Source organism: Maniola jurtina, chromosome 6 (genome assembly GCF_905333055.1).
Source record: "Maniola jurtina chromosome 6, ilManJurt1.1, whole genome shotgun sequence".
Lineage (NCBI taxonomy): Eukaryota > Metazoa > Arthropoda > Insecta > Lepidoptera > Nymphalidae > Maniola > Maniola jurtina.
The window spans coordinates 8620138-8634601 of NC_060034.1; the positions used below are offsets into that span (position 1 = coordinate 8620138).

At 37.4% G+C, this 14464-nt stretch overlaps 2 protein-coding genes across 8 annotated transcripts; one reads left to right on the forward strand and one right to left on the reverse strand.

Moving 5' to 3' along the window:
• The first annotated feature begins 2031 nt into the window (after positions 1-2031).
• On the forward strand, positions 2032-14407 carry LOC123866383 (muscle LIM protein 1-like). Of its 7 annotated transcripts, none has more exons than XM_045907914.1 (11): positions 2032-2186; positions 2910-3043; positions 5523-5689; positions 6693-6815; positions 7846-7942; positions 8187-8271; positions 9681-9977; positions 10419-10551; positions 11106-11293; positions 11690-11843; positions 13881-14407. In XM_045907914.1, exons 2-11 carry the CDS (start codon positions 2929-2931, stop codon positions 14001-14003), a joined length of 1482 nt encoding a protein of 493 aa, XP_045763870.1. In that variant the 5' UTR covers positions 2032-2186; positions 2910-2928; the 3' UTR covers positions 14004-14407. The 7 variants fall into 7 exon arrangements, 6 of the variants coding, with proteins under 6 accessions (XP_045763870.1, XP_045763869.1, XP_045763868.1 ...); XM_045907913.1 differs by lacking the exon at positions 7846-7942 and adding an exon at positions 7606-7702 and having other exon boundaries at positions 5523-5688; positions 6689-6815; XM_045907912.1 differs by having other exon boundaries at positions 5523-5688; positions 6689-6815.
• Positions 12496-13709, reverse strand: LOC123866385 (selenoprotein F). Its single transcript, XM_045907918.1, has one exon. It carries the CDS (start codon positions 13297-13299, stop codon positions 12790-12792), a length of 510 nt encoding a protein of 169 aa, XP_045763874.1. The 5' UTR covers positions 13300-13709; the 3' UTR covers positions 12496-12789.
• Positions 14408-14464: the final 57 nt, after the last annotated feature.

Below are 14464 nucleotides of genomic sequence, written 5' to 3' on the forward strand. Positions count from 1 at the left end.
GTTCGTCAAATAGAAAAATTTCTTTGCTAAACATTCTTTAACTTTAATCTTTAAATGTTTTGGATTTTTATATCTAATCTTAGGATAGATTAACGGATCCTCAGCCACTGGTCTGGCCATATTATGTGGCCTCTAAAAGTATTTTTAATAAGCTGTACTGACTAAAGAGAGCTTAAAGTGCTCTGTAAGGCATGCTGCAGGGAGTTGAATGGCAAGGACCGTCAAAGTTGGTCAAACATCCAGTTGTAAACTACACTACCTTCATTATCACCCTGCCTTAGCTCAGAATACATAATTAACATAAGTAAATAACTTTAACTTGAGGTAAGATTGAAGTTCACTCAAGTAAAAAAGAACACTGTTAATAATAAAATGACTACTTATCTATCAAATTATAGGTAAGTAGGTAGGATCCTACCTATAATTACCTACCTGTCGCAATTTAATTTCCGATGTTTAGTTTTAAATTAATCTCAGTAAAATAAAGTATAGGTAAATACTGCTAGACACTCGAGTACAGAAATCGATAGTAGGTACCTACAAGCATCAGGTAACTATGCAGATAATCTTGAGATTGACGAGTTCGATATGTTACAGCGTGGACTCCATATGTACTTATTCTATACTAAATATACCTAAATATTATAAAGAGGTTTTAATTAAGTTTGTAAGTTTGTTTCTAGGAAGTAATCTCTGGAACTACTGAAGGGAATTTGAAAATTCTTTTACCGATAGAAAACTGCATTCTTCCTGAATGACATACGAGTGCCGGGGCGCATCGCTAGTAAGATCATTAATGCGAAAGTGTGTTTCTCTGTCTGTCTGCTAGCTTTTCACGGCCCAACAGTTTAACCGATGTTGATTAGTTTGATCCAGAGGACGGCTACTTTTTATCTCGGAAAATCAAAGAGTTCCTACGGAATTCTTAAAGGCCCGTCAATTTAACCGATTTACATATATGTTTTATTATCTTTTCTTCAACTTTTATTCAGGAAAATCAAAGAGTTTTTATCCTATGTCTGTCCCCGTCATGTAAGCTAACTGTGTACCAATCGGTTAAACTGTTGGGTCTTGAAAAGCTAGCAGACAGCAAGACACAGTTTCGCATTTATGGATGTGGATTGTACTTAATTAAACACCGGGAAGCCGGGCGGGTCAAGTAGTTCTACGATGATAAAATTATGCTCAGATGAAGATTTCTAGATTTCTATGTCGGCGAACTTCTGTTTTTAGGATATAAAACTCTTTAATAAATCTAGGTAGATGTAACCATTAAATATATGGAAGATATAAATAATTACAACAAAAGTAAATTAACACTTACTGAAGGCGTTCAAGGACTACCCTGGGACCACTTAGAGAGACACTCGTAGGTTAAATCTATACTTGAAATTATTACAACAAAACTTAAAGCTAGTCTTATCTAATTTCTATATAAATCATGACCACGTGGAATGGTGCCAAGAATACTGGCTGCATTTCCACGCTGGACAGCCAGGCTGATCCGTTGCGCAAAAAATGAGCAAGCCCATTTTTATATTGTAAATACTAAAGTGTGTTTGTCTATCTGTTACTTTTTCACGACCTATACGTAGGTAGGTTTAACCGATTTTCACGAAACGATAGGGAGCTGAGACGAACATAGGACATGTACTTTTATCTCGGAAAATTAAAAAGATCCTACGGGATTGTTAAAACTTAAATAGTAAACAGACGAAGTCGTAGGTGTCATCTAGTAGAAAATTGTAGGTATATTGCTAAGCTATTCAATGTTGTTATTCAAATATAATATCCGGATACGTATTGACGAAGACAATGTTTACATTTTAAAGACCTTCGCTCCAGTTTGTTATGATTTATTCAAAGTTTTCGTGAGAACGTAAAGTTTGAACTAAGTCTACACCCGATTGAGCAGATTTAAACAGCTTTCGCTGCTTCAGATCCAGTAGATGATGATGGGTTCTGGTGGTCTGTTGGGTGATGGAGAGAGGTAGCGTGGAGGGCGAGGGCGGCAGGAGAGGGCGGCGCGGACGCCCCTCCACTGGGGCCGTGTGCAACTCGGCATAGACTACGGTGGCCGGTTGCCCTCGCGCATCATTCGACCTCCGCGCACCGCAGTCTAGGCATCAGCCCTGCACTGTATACGCGAATCGGGAGCTCGACTCTCGTAGCGACACGACGAACAGGTCCGTGACTGGTGAAAGTGACATATCCTAACAAAACCTAACCTAATCGCGAGTGATTTACGGCTTCTTCCTTAAGCGGTCTATTTATAGCGTTGCATTACCGCTCCAGTGGCGTAACTTTACCTGGACGCCCCAAATTAGGAGTGCCGTAGCACTACCCACGCGCCGCCCGCCCAAAGTTCCGCGCGTTCTTTACATGAAAATCTATATTATTTGGAATCAGCCCTTATAAAGCTTATATATACATGTAATATCTTTATTCGGTGCATGTGTTCAAGTGACAGTTAATGTGATGCAGCCGACTTGGATTTCAGCCAATGAATGCAACAATTACAATAAATTTTGTCAATGATTCAATGATGTTTTATTCTGGCACTAAGTTGTGTGTTGCTAAAACAGTGACGTAACGTGTAAATTAAAAAGTTTTACAAAGTTCGTGATAGATAAATGCACAGTGACAAGGATTAAAAAATATAAAAGTTCCTACATTAATTTGTAAATGTTGTAACTTAATTGTCTGAAACCGTTTGTTGCAGTAAATTTTTTTTCTTGTATGCACAACATACGTAAGCCGCCTTTAAAGCTCAAATACATTATTATCTGCCAGTCAACCTTAGGAAGTTGTGAGAGGCGTGCTATGGTTAATTGCCAGCCAGGCTTCATAGGAATTGTTCGGATAAAACTTGTGATATTTTTATTCAAAAATAAAAATTTCTTTTCCAGGATAAGTTAAGCAAGCACAATGCCTTTCAAACCCGCAGACAACCCTAAGTGCCCGAAGTGCGGCAAGTCCGTATACGCGGCAGAAGAACGAGTCGCCGGTGGACTCAAATGGCACAAGATGTGCTTTAAGTGTGGTAAGTACCTCATAAAATGGCTTCGCTCAAGTTTCGAGACCCAGCGCACCGTTCGGCTTAGCTGTACTTTAATATGACAGTTTCCTGTGTGTCATTTAGTCAGTTTCTCTTTTTAAATACACATATCATCATCGCCGGCTCACTACTGAGCACGAGTCTTTTCTCAAAATGAGAAGGTTTTAGGCCATAGTCTACCACAATGACCGAGTAGGTACGGGTTATTAAACATACCTACCTACATACCTACCTACATACCTACATACATATTTGTGGATACATATCTGTATCCACGATGACTTAGCGACCGGCACCATCTTGTAAAACTTTACAGGATGAAGGGAAACACGTGTTTCCTTCAGCGTAATAGTAAGTGCTTGCCAGTGTAGAGTGAAAAAATTGAGATAGGCCATGTTGCCAGTTCACAGTCAATATGATAAACTGCAATAAATAAGCACGTTACCATCGGAACCATATTTTACTTATAAGGTCTTGACACCAGATTCACGTTTTCATAATCAAAAAAAAGTTTCTCAACTCAAACACAGCTTCCTTCATAACCACAAGTCATCAGAAGATCAGTCACTTGGACTATCTCACGTGATTTGAATTTGATATCTTAAAATTATTGAAAATGATCTTGTACAAAACATAAAAGTTTTTCAATATCCATACTTAATATTCATCTGGATGACAAATTAATAAAGTAACTAGTATGAGATAAATATTTTTTTGATTTTTAGTTGTTGGTTAGAAAGGTACAAGCTATGTGTTTTTGTTGTTATTTTAGGTACTTACTTATATTTGGGGAAAATTTAGGGAAAACGAAAGGAAATGGAATAGGTTTTGAATCAACTATAATGATAAATGAACCATAATCAAAAACTGTCGAAAGTTTTTTATACCTACCTTTTCAAGTAAACGAGAGATCGTAGTAGGTTTATCTTAGAAGATAGTAAGTATGAAAATTCCTATTGATACATATCACAATATATAAGGTTAATTGGGATTTACCTATAGATAGAAAGTAAAAACCCCACATGAGGTGCTGGAGCACTCCATAGCGTAAAGTTTTCTTAATATCTCTATTTGTGTGTGCGCAGGATTGTACCACAGAGTATATTTTTACTGTTAGATACATCTTTTTGATCGATTCACCACGCATTGACGTTGAATACACGTGTGGATGTTGGTTGTGGGGATCTATGACATCCCGGTCTAGGAAAATTGTACCTAAGTTTTTACTCACTCTATATTTTTATGAGAATATGACTCTAATTTCATGATGAACAAGGGCTTAGAGAAGATATCGCTCCACAGTGGGTTCAGATTGCGATAGTAATCATGAATACATAACTACACAACAAATTTTAGTGAAAAGGATGACAAAATCTCTAAAGTTCTATAAGTGTAACTCGATGACTAGCACGTGCTATGTTTATACATTTTTAGAAATGACATTTAGATAAAATAGGGATTTTTTTAGGGTGCCGTTCCTCAAAAGGGGAAAAGGTCACTTCCCTTATAAAAACACTTCGTTGGTTGTCTGTCTGTCAATTCGGGGGAATAAAAACCTATGTCACTTAGTGTGACACTACCTAATTATTAGTTGACCTACTAAATCACATCAAGATGGTGCTGTCCGGCATTAACTTGTAGTGCTGTACAGTTTTTGGATACATTTTCATTACCTAGGTATATACTGGTTTGAGATTTCTTGTACTCGTACGATGGTAAGATATCCTTCGTGAGCGAGTCTGACGCGCACTGGGCAGATTTTTATAAAATGTTTGATGTTAAAATATAATAAGTTTCACGAGAAAAAAATGGGACTGAAATGTCAATTTAAATTTGAGAAAACGCATGCAAAAGTTAAGTAGCTTTTGCGAATCTTTTCAGGAGGAATGTAAAAAATGGTATCTTTTAAAAACCAGTGCAAAATTAATGGTTTGAGTCCGATAGATAAGGACAGAATAAGCATTAAGTCATGTAAGGGCAACATCCTAATTTTTTCAACACTAAATAAGATAAAAGTATGCCCAAGATAAAACTTAAAGACGTTAGGGTGCTTCAGTATCAGCCGAAAATATTGGTTATCCAATAATAGTGTAGGGTTCTACTAGGTTTAAAAAAGTAACTTTTCTCACTTTATTAACCTACCTTAGGGCTCTTAGCTTAGCTTTTAACTACTGGGAGGTTTAGTTGGTAGTCTTTTATGGTGAAAAACAAAGTTTACGTTTCTTCTTGAAAGTAGGCTTAGTTCATGGATGAATTAGTAAAATAATATCTAGCTCTGTAATAACACGTCTTTCAACGTAAAAACTTGTACTTAAGTAATTAGGTATGTTTGTACTTAGGTACACTGACTGACAAATTCAGCTAACTGAATCTAGATACTTTTTAATGTCTGCTCCCTGCTAAAAAGTGGTGTTTTATTCTAGCAGAAACAGTTACAATAGCTAATTGTATGATTTGTACACAGGTCTGTGCCAGAAATTGCTGGATTCCACTAACTGCACAGAACACGAAGGTGAACTTTTCTGCAAAATGTGTCACGCACGTAAATTCGGACCAAAAGGCTATGGCTTCGGTGGAGGTGCTGGCTGCCTATCCATGGATGCCGGAGAACACCTAAAGGCTGATGGCCAGTGAGTACCGATCATACATAAACTCCCGCCGCCCGCGCCTCTGAGGGTCTTTCCTTATCTAAGGTCAATAATTCGACCAGCCTTCGGGCCGTACGTAACAACATTAACCGCGTGTACATAATCTCACATAGCAGAAAGTGCGCGATCGGCTGTACATTATACGCTGCCCGACACTGCATGACCAGTCTCCGTTTATGTCGCAACAGGAATTGAGCGCGAGCTGCCCCAGCAGAGCTAGCGGGACGCCGACACGCATCTCGGCCACGGCGGTGCTACGCGATCGCCGCTGTACTTTAAATTACTTTAGTTAGGATTATTTATTCGCTATGGCTTAATTTATTTTGTTTATCGGTCTAATTATATATAATAATTTATAAAAAAATATAATAAAAGAGTCGACTACCATTCCCGAGTTATTGTTGAATGGGGACGCGTCGAGACCAGGGTGAGTCCCACCCGTACGGCGCCGACTCACTCCGGCTCGACGCGCTCCTTCCCCTGAGTTACCTTCCCTCGCGACCGGGGCGATCCGAAAACAACAGAGCAACGGTGAGAACCCAACTTATAAAAGCCTATGCACGGCCTCGCAAATGCTCGAAACGCACCACATACGCATGTGTACAATGACTCTCTTTCATACTTTACGTAACTTTCTCCGCCACTGATCCAAACTAACCATCTAATGCTTGTATTTGCCTTAATCGAAGCCAGTTTATGTGATGGGATAAGGAAAGCGCCCTCTGATAAGACATGTTGTATGTAGCGAGGCTTGACGGGCCGGGACGGTGCGGGCGGTAGGGAGCACTTACCTTCTCCCATTACGGCGGAGGTGCGCCGCCGGCCTCATTAGCTTCGCTACTATTTGTGTGACAGAGTTTGTATAAGTATAGGGGTACTAGAAAGCTCTGGCGCCCAATAGGCTTTTAACATTTCTTCTTACATTGTCGCACGACCGACCCGGTGTCTGGTGAGCAGTCGATAATGTAGTGTATATGTACAGGACCACCGTACGCATGAATGGAGCCTGTATGGAGCCACGTATGATAGCGAAGGCTCCGCCTGGGCAAGGTTGTCCCCGTTGTGGCGGCTATGTGTACGCTGCTGAACAGATGTTGGCTCGCGGACGGGTAAGGTTCTTCAGTACCATAAAGCCTTCTCTTAAACTAACGTATAATAAGGGAGCTGGTGAGCCGTCGAAGAAATTGATCAATGTAATTGCGCGAAATCATTTTTTAAAGGAGGAGCAAGAACTTAATGAAAACTGTAAAAACTTTACTGTGAGGTGTAAGGTGTTACGAACTTCGGACTAAAATTCAGCACAGTCCCTTGCTGCTTTTCTTGAAAATGAGTTCAAGTTTGTATTCAGTGATTAAAATCATGAACTTTGAGCTCAATTTTAGCACACTTTTAGACTGTTTTGTTTGGAAATGAGTTCAAATTTGTATTCAGTGGGCCAAAAACTCTACAAGAGTACCTACATACAAAATTATTTGATCAGACGTATATTTACACCGCTTTGTTCGCAAGCTCCTCAATTAATTTATTTATTATATTATTATTCAAGGTTAGTCTTGACCTGGTTTTTATACATTCGGTGTGAGCTGCAGTTCAACAGCTTTAAAAACCTTAAAAAATTGATTACTACATCAACCGACATCATAACTACAAAAATAACGACGTATAACTGAGTAGGTTCCGGCGGTAGTGAAGCGGTGTGGGAGGCTGTGATGACGTGACGCGAGAGCTCAAGGATTCGTCAACTTGTGACAACTATCACCCCTCCCGCACCGCTCCTCTGCCACAGGAGCCTACTCAGTTATGCGCTATACTTATCTATAGGTAGTTACTTGCCATGACAGAAAAGAGTAACATCACATAATACCTAACATACAATAACAACAAAATTTTGTATCGTAGGGATATCACATGAGATGCTTCAATTGCCTTATTTGCCACAAACAACTTGATTCCATAATACATTGTGATGGACCAGATAAAGAAATATATTGTCGAGGTATTTAAACAACCAGTTTCCAACGCACGAGTAAATCCTTCACCGGTTTTGGTGTTAACACAAAGTATCACAGTGATAACTACGTGTACCCGAGTCCCTTGCATGACGGCCCCATGTACCCTCATTGTTGAATGTATGTCCAGGGGTGGCACAAGGAGTGCTTCAAATGCGGCGAATGTGAAAAGCGGCTGGACTCGACCAACTGTTGCGAAGCCCCAGACAAAGATATTTACTGCAAAGGTTTGTTCCTTTATCCAAATTTAGCAAAATTTCTTGCTCTGAAAACTAACCATCTGTAACAGTATTAAATCCTTACCAACTTTATTGATTTATTTTTGTATTTAAATTTTGTATCCCCCTTGTGTTCTCTAAAGCATTATCTAAGTATGATTGAGATAAATTCCTACCTACTTATTAATATTCTTGCACAGCATGATCGGTCCATGTATGTTTATGATAATAATAAGTCTTTTTTTCTCTATAGTATGTTATGGAAAGAAGTTTGGGCCTAAAGGATATGGTTATGGCAAGGGAGCCGGAGTTTTGCAGAGTGATCCTTACGCCAATGGGTAAGAAATTCTTAAAAGTCGATTAGATTTTTAAAGGTTTTCCTGGTGAGAGCATAAGTTCTGTTTGTCCTGAATAGCAAATTCTTGCATCAACAAGTGCATTATGGTTTTATTAACGCTTCTTTGCTTTTGGTTTTGAATGGTACCTTGAATAAAATATAGATCATTATTAGAAGAATATGGTATCATTTACCTACTGAAAGGTCGTTATGTCCACCTGATGTGGCTACTAGAACTAGATTATAATTTTTGCATTAAGCATAAAACTGTTTGTTACCAATATTTACTTGGTGCCCTCTATCTAATGTTATGTGTATAATCAAAGCTATGTTGACCTTTTGATTTCTGTTCAGGAAGTTCAATGAATTTTACTTCAAGTTTCTGCGTTGTAATAGTTGAGACCTAGTTTCCCTGATGGGTTATTAAGACTGTCATTAAACGCCTTGTAAGATCAAACAAATTAATATATTTTTTCAAAGTTGTCCAAAACTCAGTAGATTTTATTTTTTCTACCTACCTACTCTTTAAAAATATGTCTAGGTACGTTTAGCATGTTAACTCAATTATTAACCTAGACTGAAAACTTTTTTACCGGCTTCTTAAATATTTTTGTCCTTTAACGCTTTTGTTACCTGATATTTACTTTTATCTTGATTTTATTAACGTCTGATTCTAATTAAGTAACTTTAAATAGTGATTACCCACCTATACCTACTAGTTTTTCTAAATAGCTTGATTTATTTAAATTATTATGATAGGTACCAACCTATACATCATTTACCTATTATTTAATCTATAGAAATGGTAATATTTAACTCTTGATATAGGCACCATTACCTACCACACGAGTGAAGTATCTAAATTTTAGTTGGATACCTATCACGTGTCACGTAGGTATTATCATCTCAGGTTACAGACAGGTTTAGGTTATTTCCATCACTTCACTTTCATAAAAACAACTTATATTACAAACACGAAATGGCAATGTGCCAACGTGAAAATAGAACGCGGTGTCCGTTCTCGAACGAACTAATTTTAATACAGGCGAGACTGGCCACGCTCTCTTACAACATACCTATCTACTTATTTAATCCAATGGAGATTCTACACATTTATCTTCTTTATTTTTAGTTTACGTAGGCATGTATCCTTCATTACAACAATTGCATAATCGTGAGATACTTTATTTGCGACACGATACTTAAATAGGATAACCGTGACCGTATTTCTATACCATATGGCATATTATGTCAATGCTCTTTAAATACCTACGACACGATAAAACTGTAATATACTGACCATGGAAACCTTACAAGATGATTATCTTCGTAATTTATTCGTATTTAAGACGAATTTCAGGATTTATTTTGAGCCTGACAAATAAGCAAAGTCCTTTCTTCGTTATACAGTGAGCAGGCACCCAGGACTACGGTGATCGATACTGCCGCTATCCAGGCGCCACCGGGCAAAGGCTGCCCGCGCTGCGGAGGCGTTGTATATGCCGCAGAGCAAGTCTTAGCTAAGGGTCGTGAATGGCATCGCAAGTGCTTTAAATGCCGCGACTGCACTAAGACCTTGGACTCTATACTCGCCTGCGACGGACCTGATGGTGAAGTCTACTGCAAAACTTGCTACGGAAAGAAATGGGGTCCTCACGGTTACGGCTTCGCTTGCGGCTCCGGTTTCCTTCAGACCGACGGTTTATCGTAAGTTCCATGACCTATCAATTTAATACCTATACTATCTACCTACAATCTTATCTTTGCTAGCTGTAGATAATGGATATATTTTTCAAAATACCTTCTTAATGCTCACTTACGTTATACATATAATGTAAAGAACGCTACAGATACGTACCTACCTACCATAAGTCAATCAAAATGGGAAATCAAGTCGGTTAAAATTACTTAATTTCAAAAATCTTTGGATAGGCAGTGTTTTTTATAAAATACCTACTTATGGAGTGCACGCTACTGAATTGTATAAATCATTCAAACTAACTCATGTTTTTTGAAAATACCTACTGTAGGTAGGTACTTACTGTAAATAAAAACTATCTACCAACTTTATCGATCTATTAAACACGTCTCTGGAAGAACTCATATTGAGCTGTGCGGAATTTTTTAATAATGTTTGTCTTTTTTCAGCGAGGATGAGATTTCTGCCAACCGTCCATTCTACAACCCAGATACTACCAGCATCAAGGCGCCCAAAGGTCAGGGCTGCCCACGATGCGGTGGAATGGTGTTTGCGGCGGAACAACAGTTGGCTAAAGGAACTGTAAGTATAATAGTTACTTAAATAGGTATTAATTTTACTACGCACCTACATCAATATTTATTTTAAACCCGAACCCGAACTAAAATCCGTGAAGCCGTAGGTTTGAATCCCACCCATTGGCCTATTGTCGTACCTAAGGCATAAGTTTTACGCTAAAGTTGGACGGGAAAGAGTATAGACACAAAATAAATAGATATGGAGCTCTAGATATTAGGTTTTGTTCTAACGCTTAGGAATAGATGAGATACCTACTACCATCGTTACTCAAAGATCGCAATCCAACCAAGATCTACCAATTCTAACTAACATGTTCCGTGTGAATTACAATCAAGGTAGAGGATGCAAGAGAGTGCGTGCATCACAGGGTTTGATGCATGCGCTATTGCCACATGATGTGCTATTGCCAGCGAACATGAGGCATGCGCACAGCCATTCCATTTGTGTAGTTAGCGTATGCGTCTAGTTTAACGCAGCCTGGTATAACGCAAGTTGAAAGCAGAAGAGTTTAGTTTTATAATATAACTTCTATCATGCAACATTATTTTTATTTGTAGATGTGGCACAAGAAGTGCTTCAACTGCGCCGAATGCCACCGGCCCTTGGACTCGATGCTAGCGTGCGACGGCCCCGACAAGGAAATCCATTGCCGCGCGTGTTACGCTAAGCTCTTCGGTCCCAGAGGCTTCGGTTACGGACACGCACCTACACTAGTCTCCACCGACAGCGAGCCAGCCATCACATAGTAAGTTCTATGTACCTACAACGTGGTATTCTTACGCTGGCCATGCAGTGGACTTGAAGCATTTGTTAAAATAGCACAATACCTATCTCAAGAATTTAGGGAGTCCCTAGAGATGGAAGGGTGGCAAAAGGCGCATTTTTCGGGAACATCAGGCGAGCTGCAATAATGCGTGAACAGTAATTACGGCAGTGACGATCTTCAGCACGTTTCTATTGTCTAGCTACCATATTAAATCGTGTTATGTTAATTCATACGATATGTTATCTATATGCAAAATTTCAATTTCTAGATCCACCGAATAGGATTAGAATAATTAGTGAAAATCTTGCAAGAGTTCTATCACAAGTTTACCATAGACCTATAAATACTCAAGATTATTTACAATCTTTTCCACAGCATGGAACAGATGCCATTCACTGGACAAAAGGCGGCCAAGGGTAAGGGATGCCAACGATGTGGTTTCCCTGTATATGCTGCTGAACAGATGAATTCAAAGAATGGCTTATGGCATAAACGGTGCTTCGCATGTGCAGACTGCCACAGATCTCTTGTAAGTAACCTAAGCAGTTCATATCTCTACAATTAGTATATAAATTATAAAACAAAGCCACTTCCCGCCATCTGTTCCTCTGTAAGCCCTAGCCTTTTATACTACACAATGGATTTTGATGCTGTTTTACATCAATAGTTAGAATGATTCAAGAGGAAGGTTTATAACTATAGTTTAATATTGTAATTTGTTGAAATATGACGATAATAATTATTCAAGATGTTGGAAGAAATCAAGCCAACTGAGAGCTTTCATTGAAAATGCTCTTATTCTATTGAAATGTAACAAAATAACCCAACTGACATCACATTTGCTTGTTAGGAGGCTAGTTAGGACATTGTTAGGAGTATTCATAAAGCAACAAGATATCACTAGAAACCTTTTGACCTATCTTTGACTACATAAATAATTACAATTAATATGTCAAAAACTACCATTTAATTATTTCAAAATTATTCGCATTTTTCGTTTCAATTTTAATAAAACATAATTATTAGTACTTATGTCAAAAGATACCATCTACATTATTTCAAAATCATTCACATTGTTACAATTTCCCTCATAGGTTAGGTTGTAATCTTATAAGAGTACTGCTGTCTGCACTTTATGATCAAAAAAAAAGTTGTTACAGTAAAATAAAACATCTTCAGAATAAAATCATATTAATTATATTGCATATTTTTACAAAAATTCATAATCATTTTACAAAATGTCCAAGTTCCCACTGGAAAGTTTTCAAAATAAATACATACATAGTTAATTGATCACAAAAATTATATATTAAATGATTTGAATAAAAAAGTGAGTAGTTTAAAAAAAATACAAACTATTCTTTAATAAAGTTAGGTACTGATCATTTTTAAAATTTTATTGGAATGCTGAGAAATCCTTTTAACCAGTTTGTATGGTTATGCAATTAAATTAATCTCTGAAATAGTTACAATAACTATATGAGATTAGTTTTTAAAAACCTGCGGTCATCATCTTCTTCTTTTAAGAGATGTGTGTTAAGAAATTCTTCAACTGAGTCAGTATTCCATTTTTCAATAGCCACCGTTTCTCTTACAATACCATCCTTATCCAGAAGCTTTATGATCGGATCTAATCCACGCAGATATTTGATTTGTAAGTTGGGGAACTTGGCCGGTCTGTCACTTTTCACAAACGCTTGTATTTGGGGATATGCTGGAAATTTACATGTGCAAACTTCTAGGATTGCTCTGGCGTACTTCTTTTCCTTTGGCGCTGAGTCGTCATTATGACAACATTGCTTGCAATGCTCCACTAGTTGATCTAGACTAAAATCTTTTAATTGATCACAGGAAGAACAGAGGAGGTTGGCTTTGATAAAGCCTAGGGAAGCACAGTCTTCTGTCGTAAATTCACTCGAACAGTTTGTTATTAAGAATAAAGTAAAAATAACATGTAATAGCGGAATTTTTATGTACATATTCATTATTCCCTGATATTTTTATGAAAATTTTAAATTAGATTACTGACAAAATAAAATACCTACAAATCGATCAACATAACCTACAAATCTACAAATTTTGAAGTACTTGACAGTTGACATTGACAAATAACAATTAAACGTCAGGTTGAGAAGAATGGTTCTTCAATGTCATTTTTGTTGATAATGATGGAAAGTGGGTAACTTTAGAAATGCGCGTGTTGTCAATGTTGACCTGCATGCTGGTGAAATTTTTCGCTCGTTCTCATTACCTCAACTGATTAGTTCAACTGTTGAACTGAGACTTTTTTCCCAGTAGTTCAACACTTAAAAGGATTTAGACGCAGTTGAACTATTGCGACTACATAGTTGAACTCAGGTACTTGGCAGTCTGGGGAATTCACGGAAGCTGATTAAATTAAATTAAAAATTAAATAAAATAAATTAGTAGTAATAAATAAATTAAATTAAATTTATTACCATTGTCTATAATATGAATACTATCCGTAGGTAGTTATGTAAACGCCTTTATTTTTAAGGCTAGCGCATACTAGGTTTGATTATAAATCTTATTTCCCTTGTTACAGGATTCCACTAATCTAAATGATGGTCCAAATGGTGAAATTTACTGCCGTGGATGCTATGGTCGAAACTTCGGCCCCAAAGGCGTAGGCTTCGGGCTGGGCGCAGGCACATTGACCATGGCATAGATTATGAAGCTGGACTTCATAGGATATATAACATTATCAAGCAGATGCATGGTGGTAGCATAAAAGGAATTTAATCTATTGCATAATATTGCTACCTTCCAGTGGATCATACCATTTATTAAACTGGTTTTAATATTGGTTGATATTACCAAAATGAGACTTGTGAACGAGATTACAATAATTCATAAGGCGAATATTTTATGATTAGAAAATATAAATTAAGGTTACATTCCTTTCATAATATGTACAAACTGTGATGAATGTGTCTGGGCCCTTAGTTTATAAATTCGTCATAAAATATTGTAGAGTATGTTGTAAGATGCATAGACTTAATAGATATTAATAAGTATGTAAGGTATTTAAATACTTTATTTAAATAAATAAATAAAAAGAACAAAAAAAAATACAGCTAAAATGGCATTGTGATTATACCTTTAACATATCACTTTTTCGATATGTAG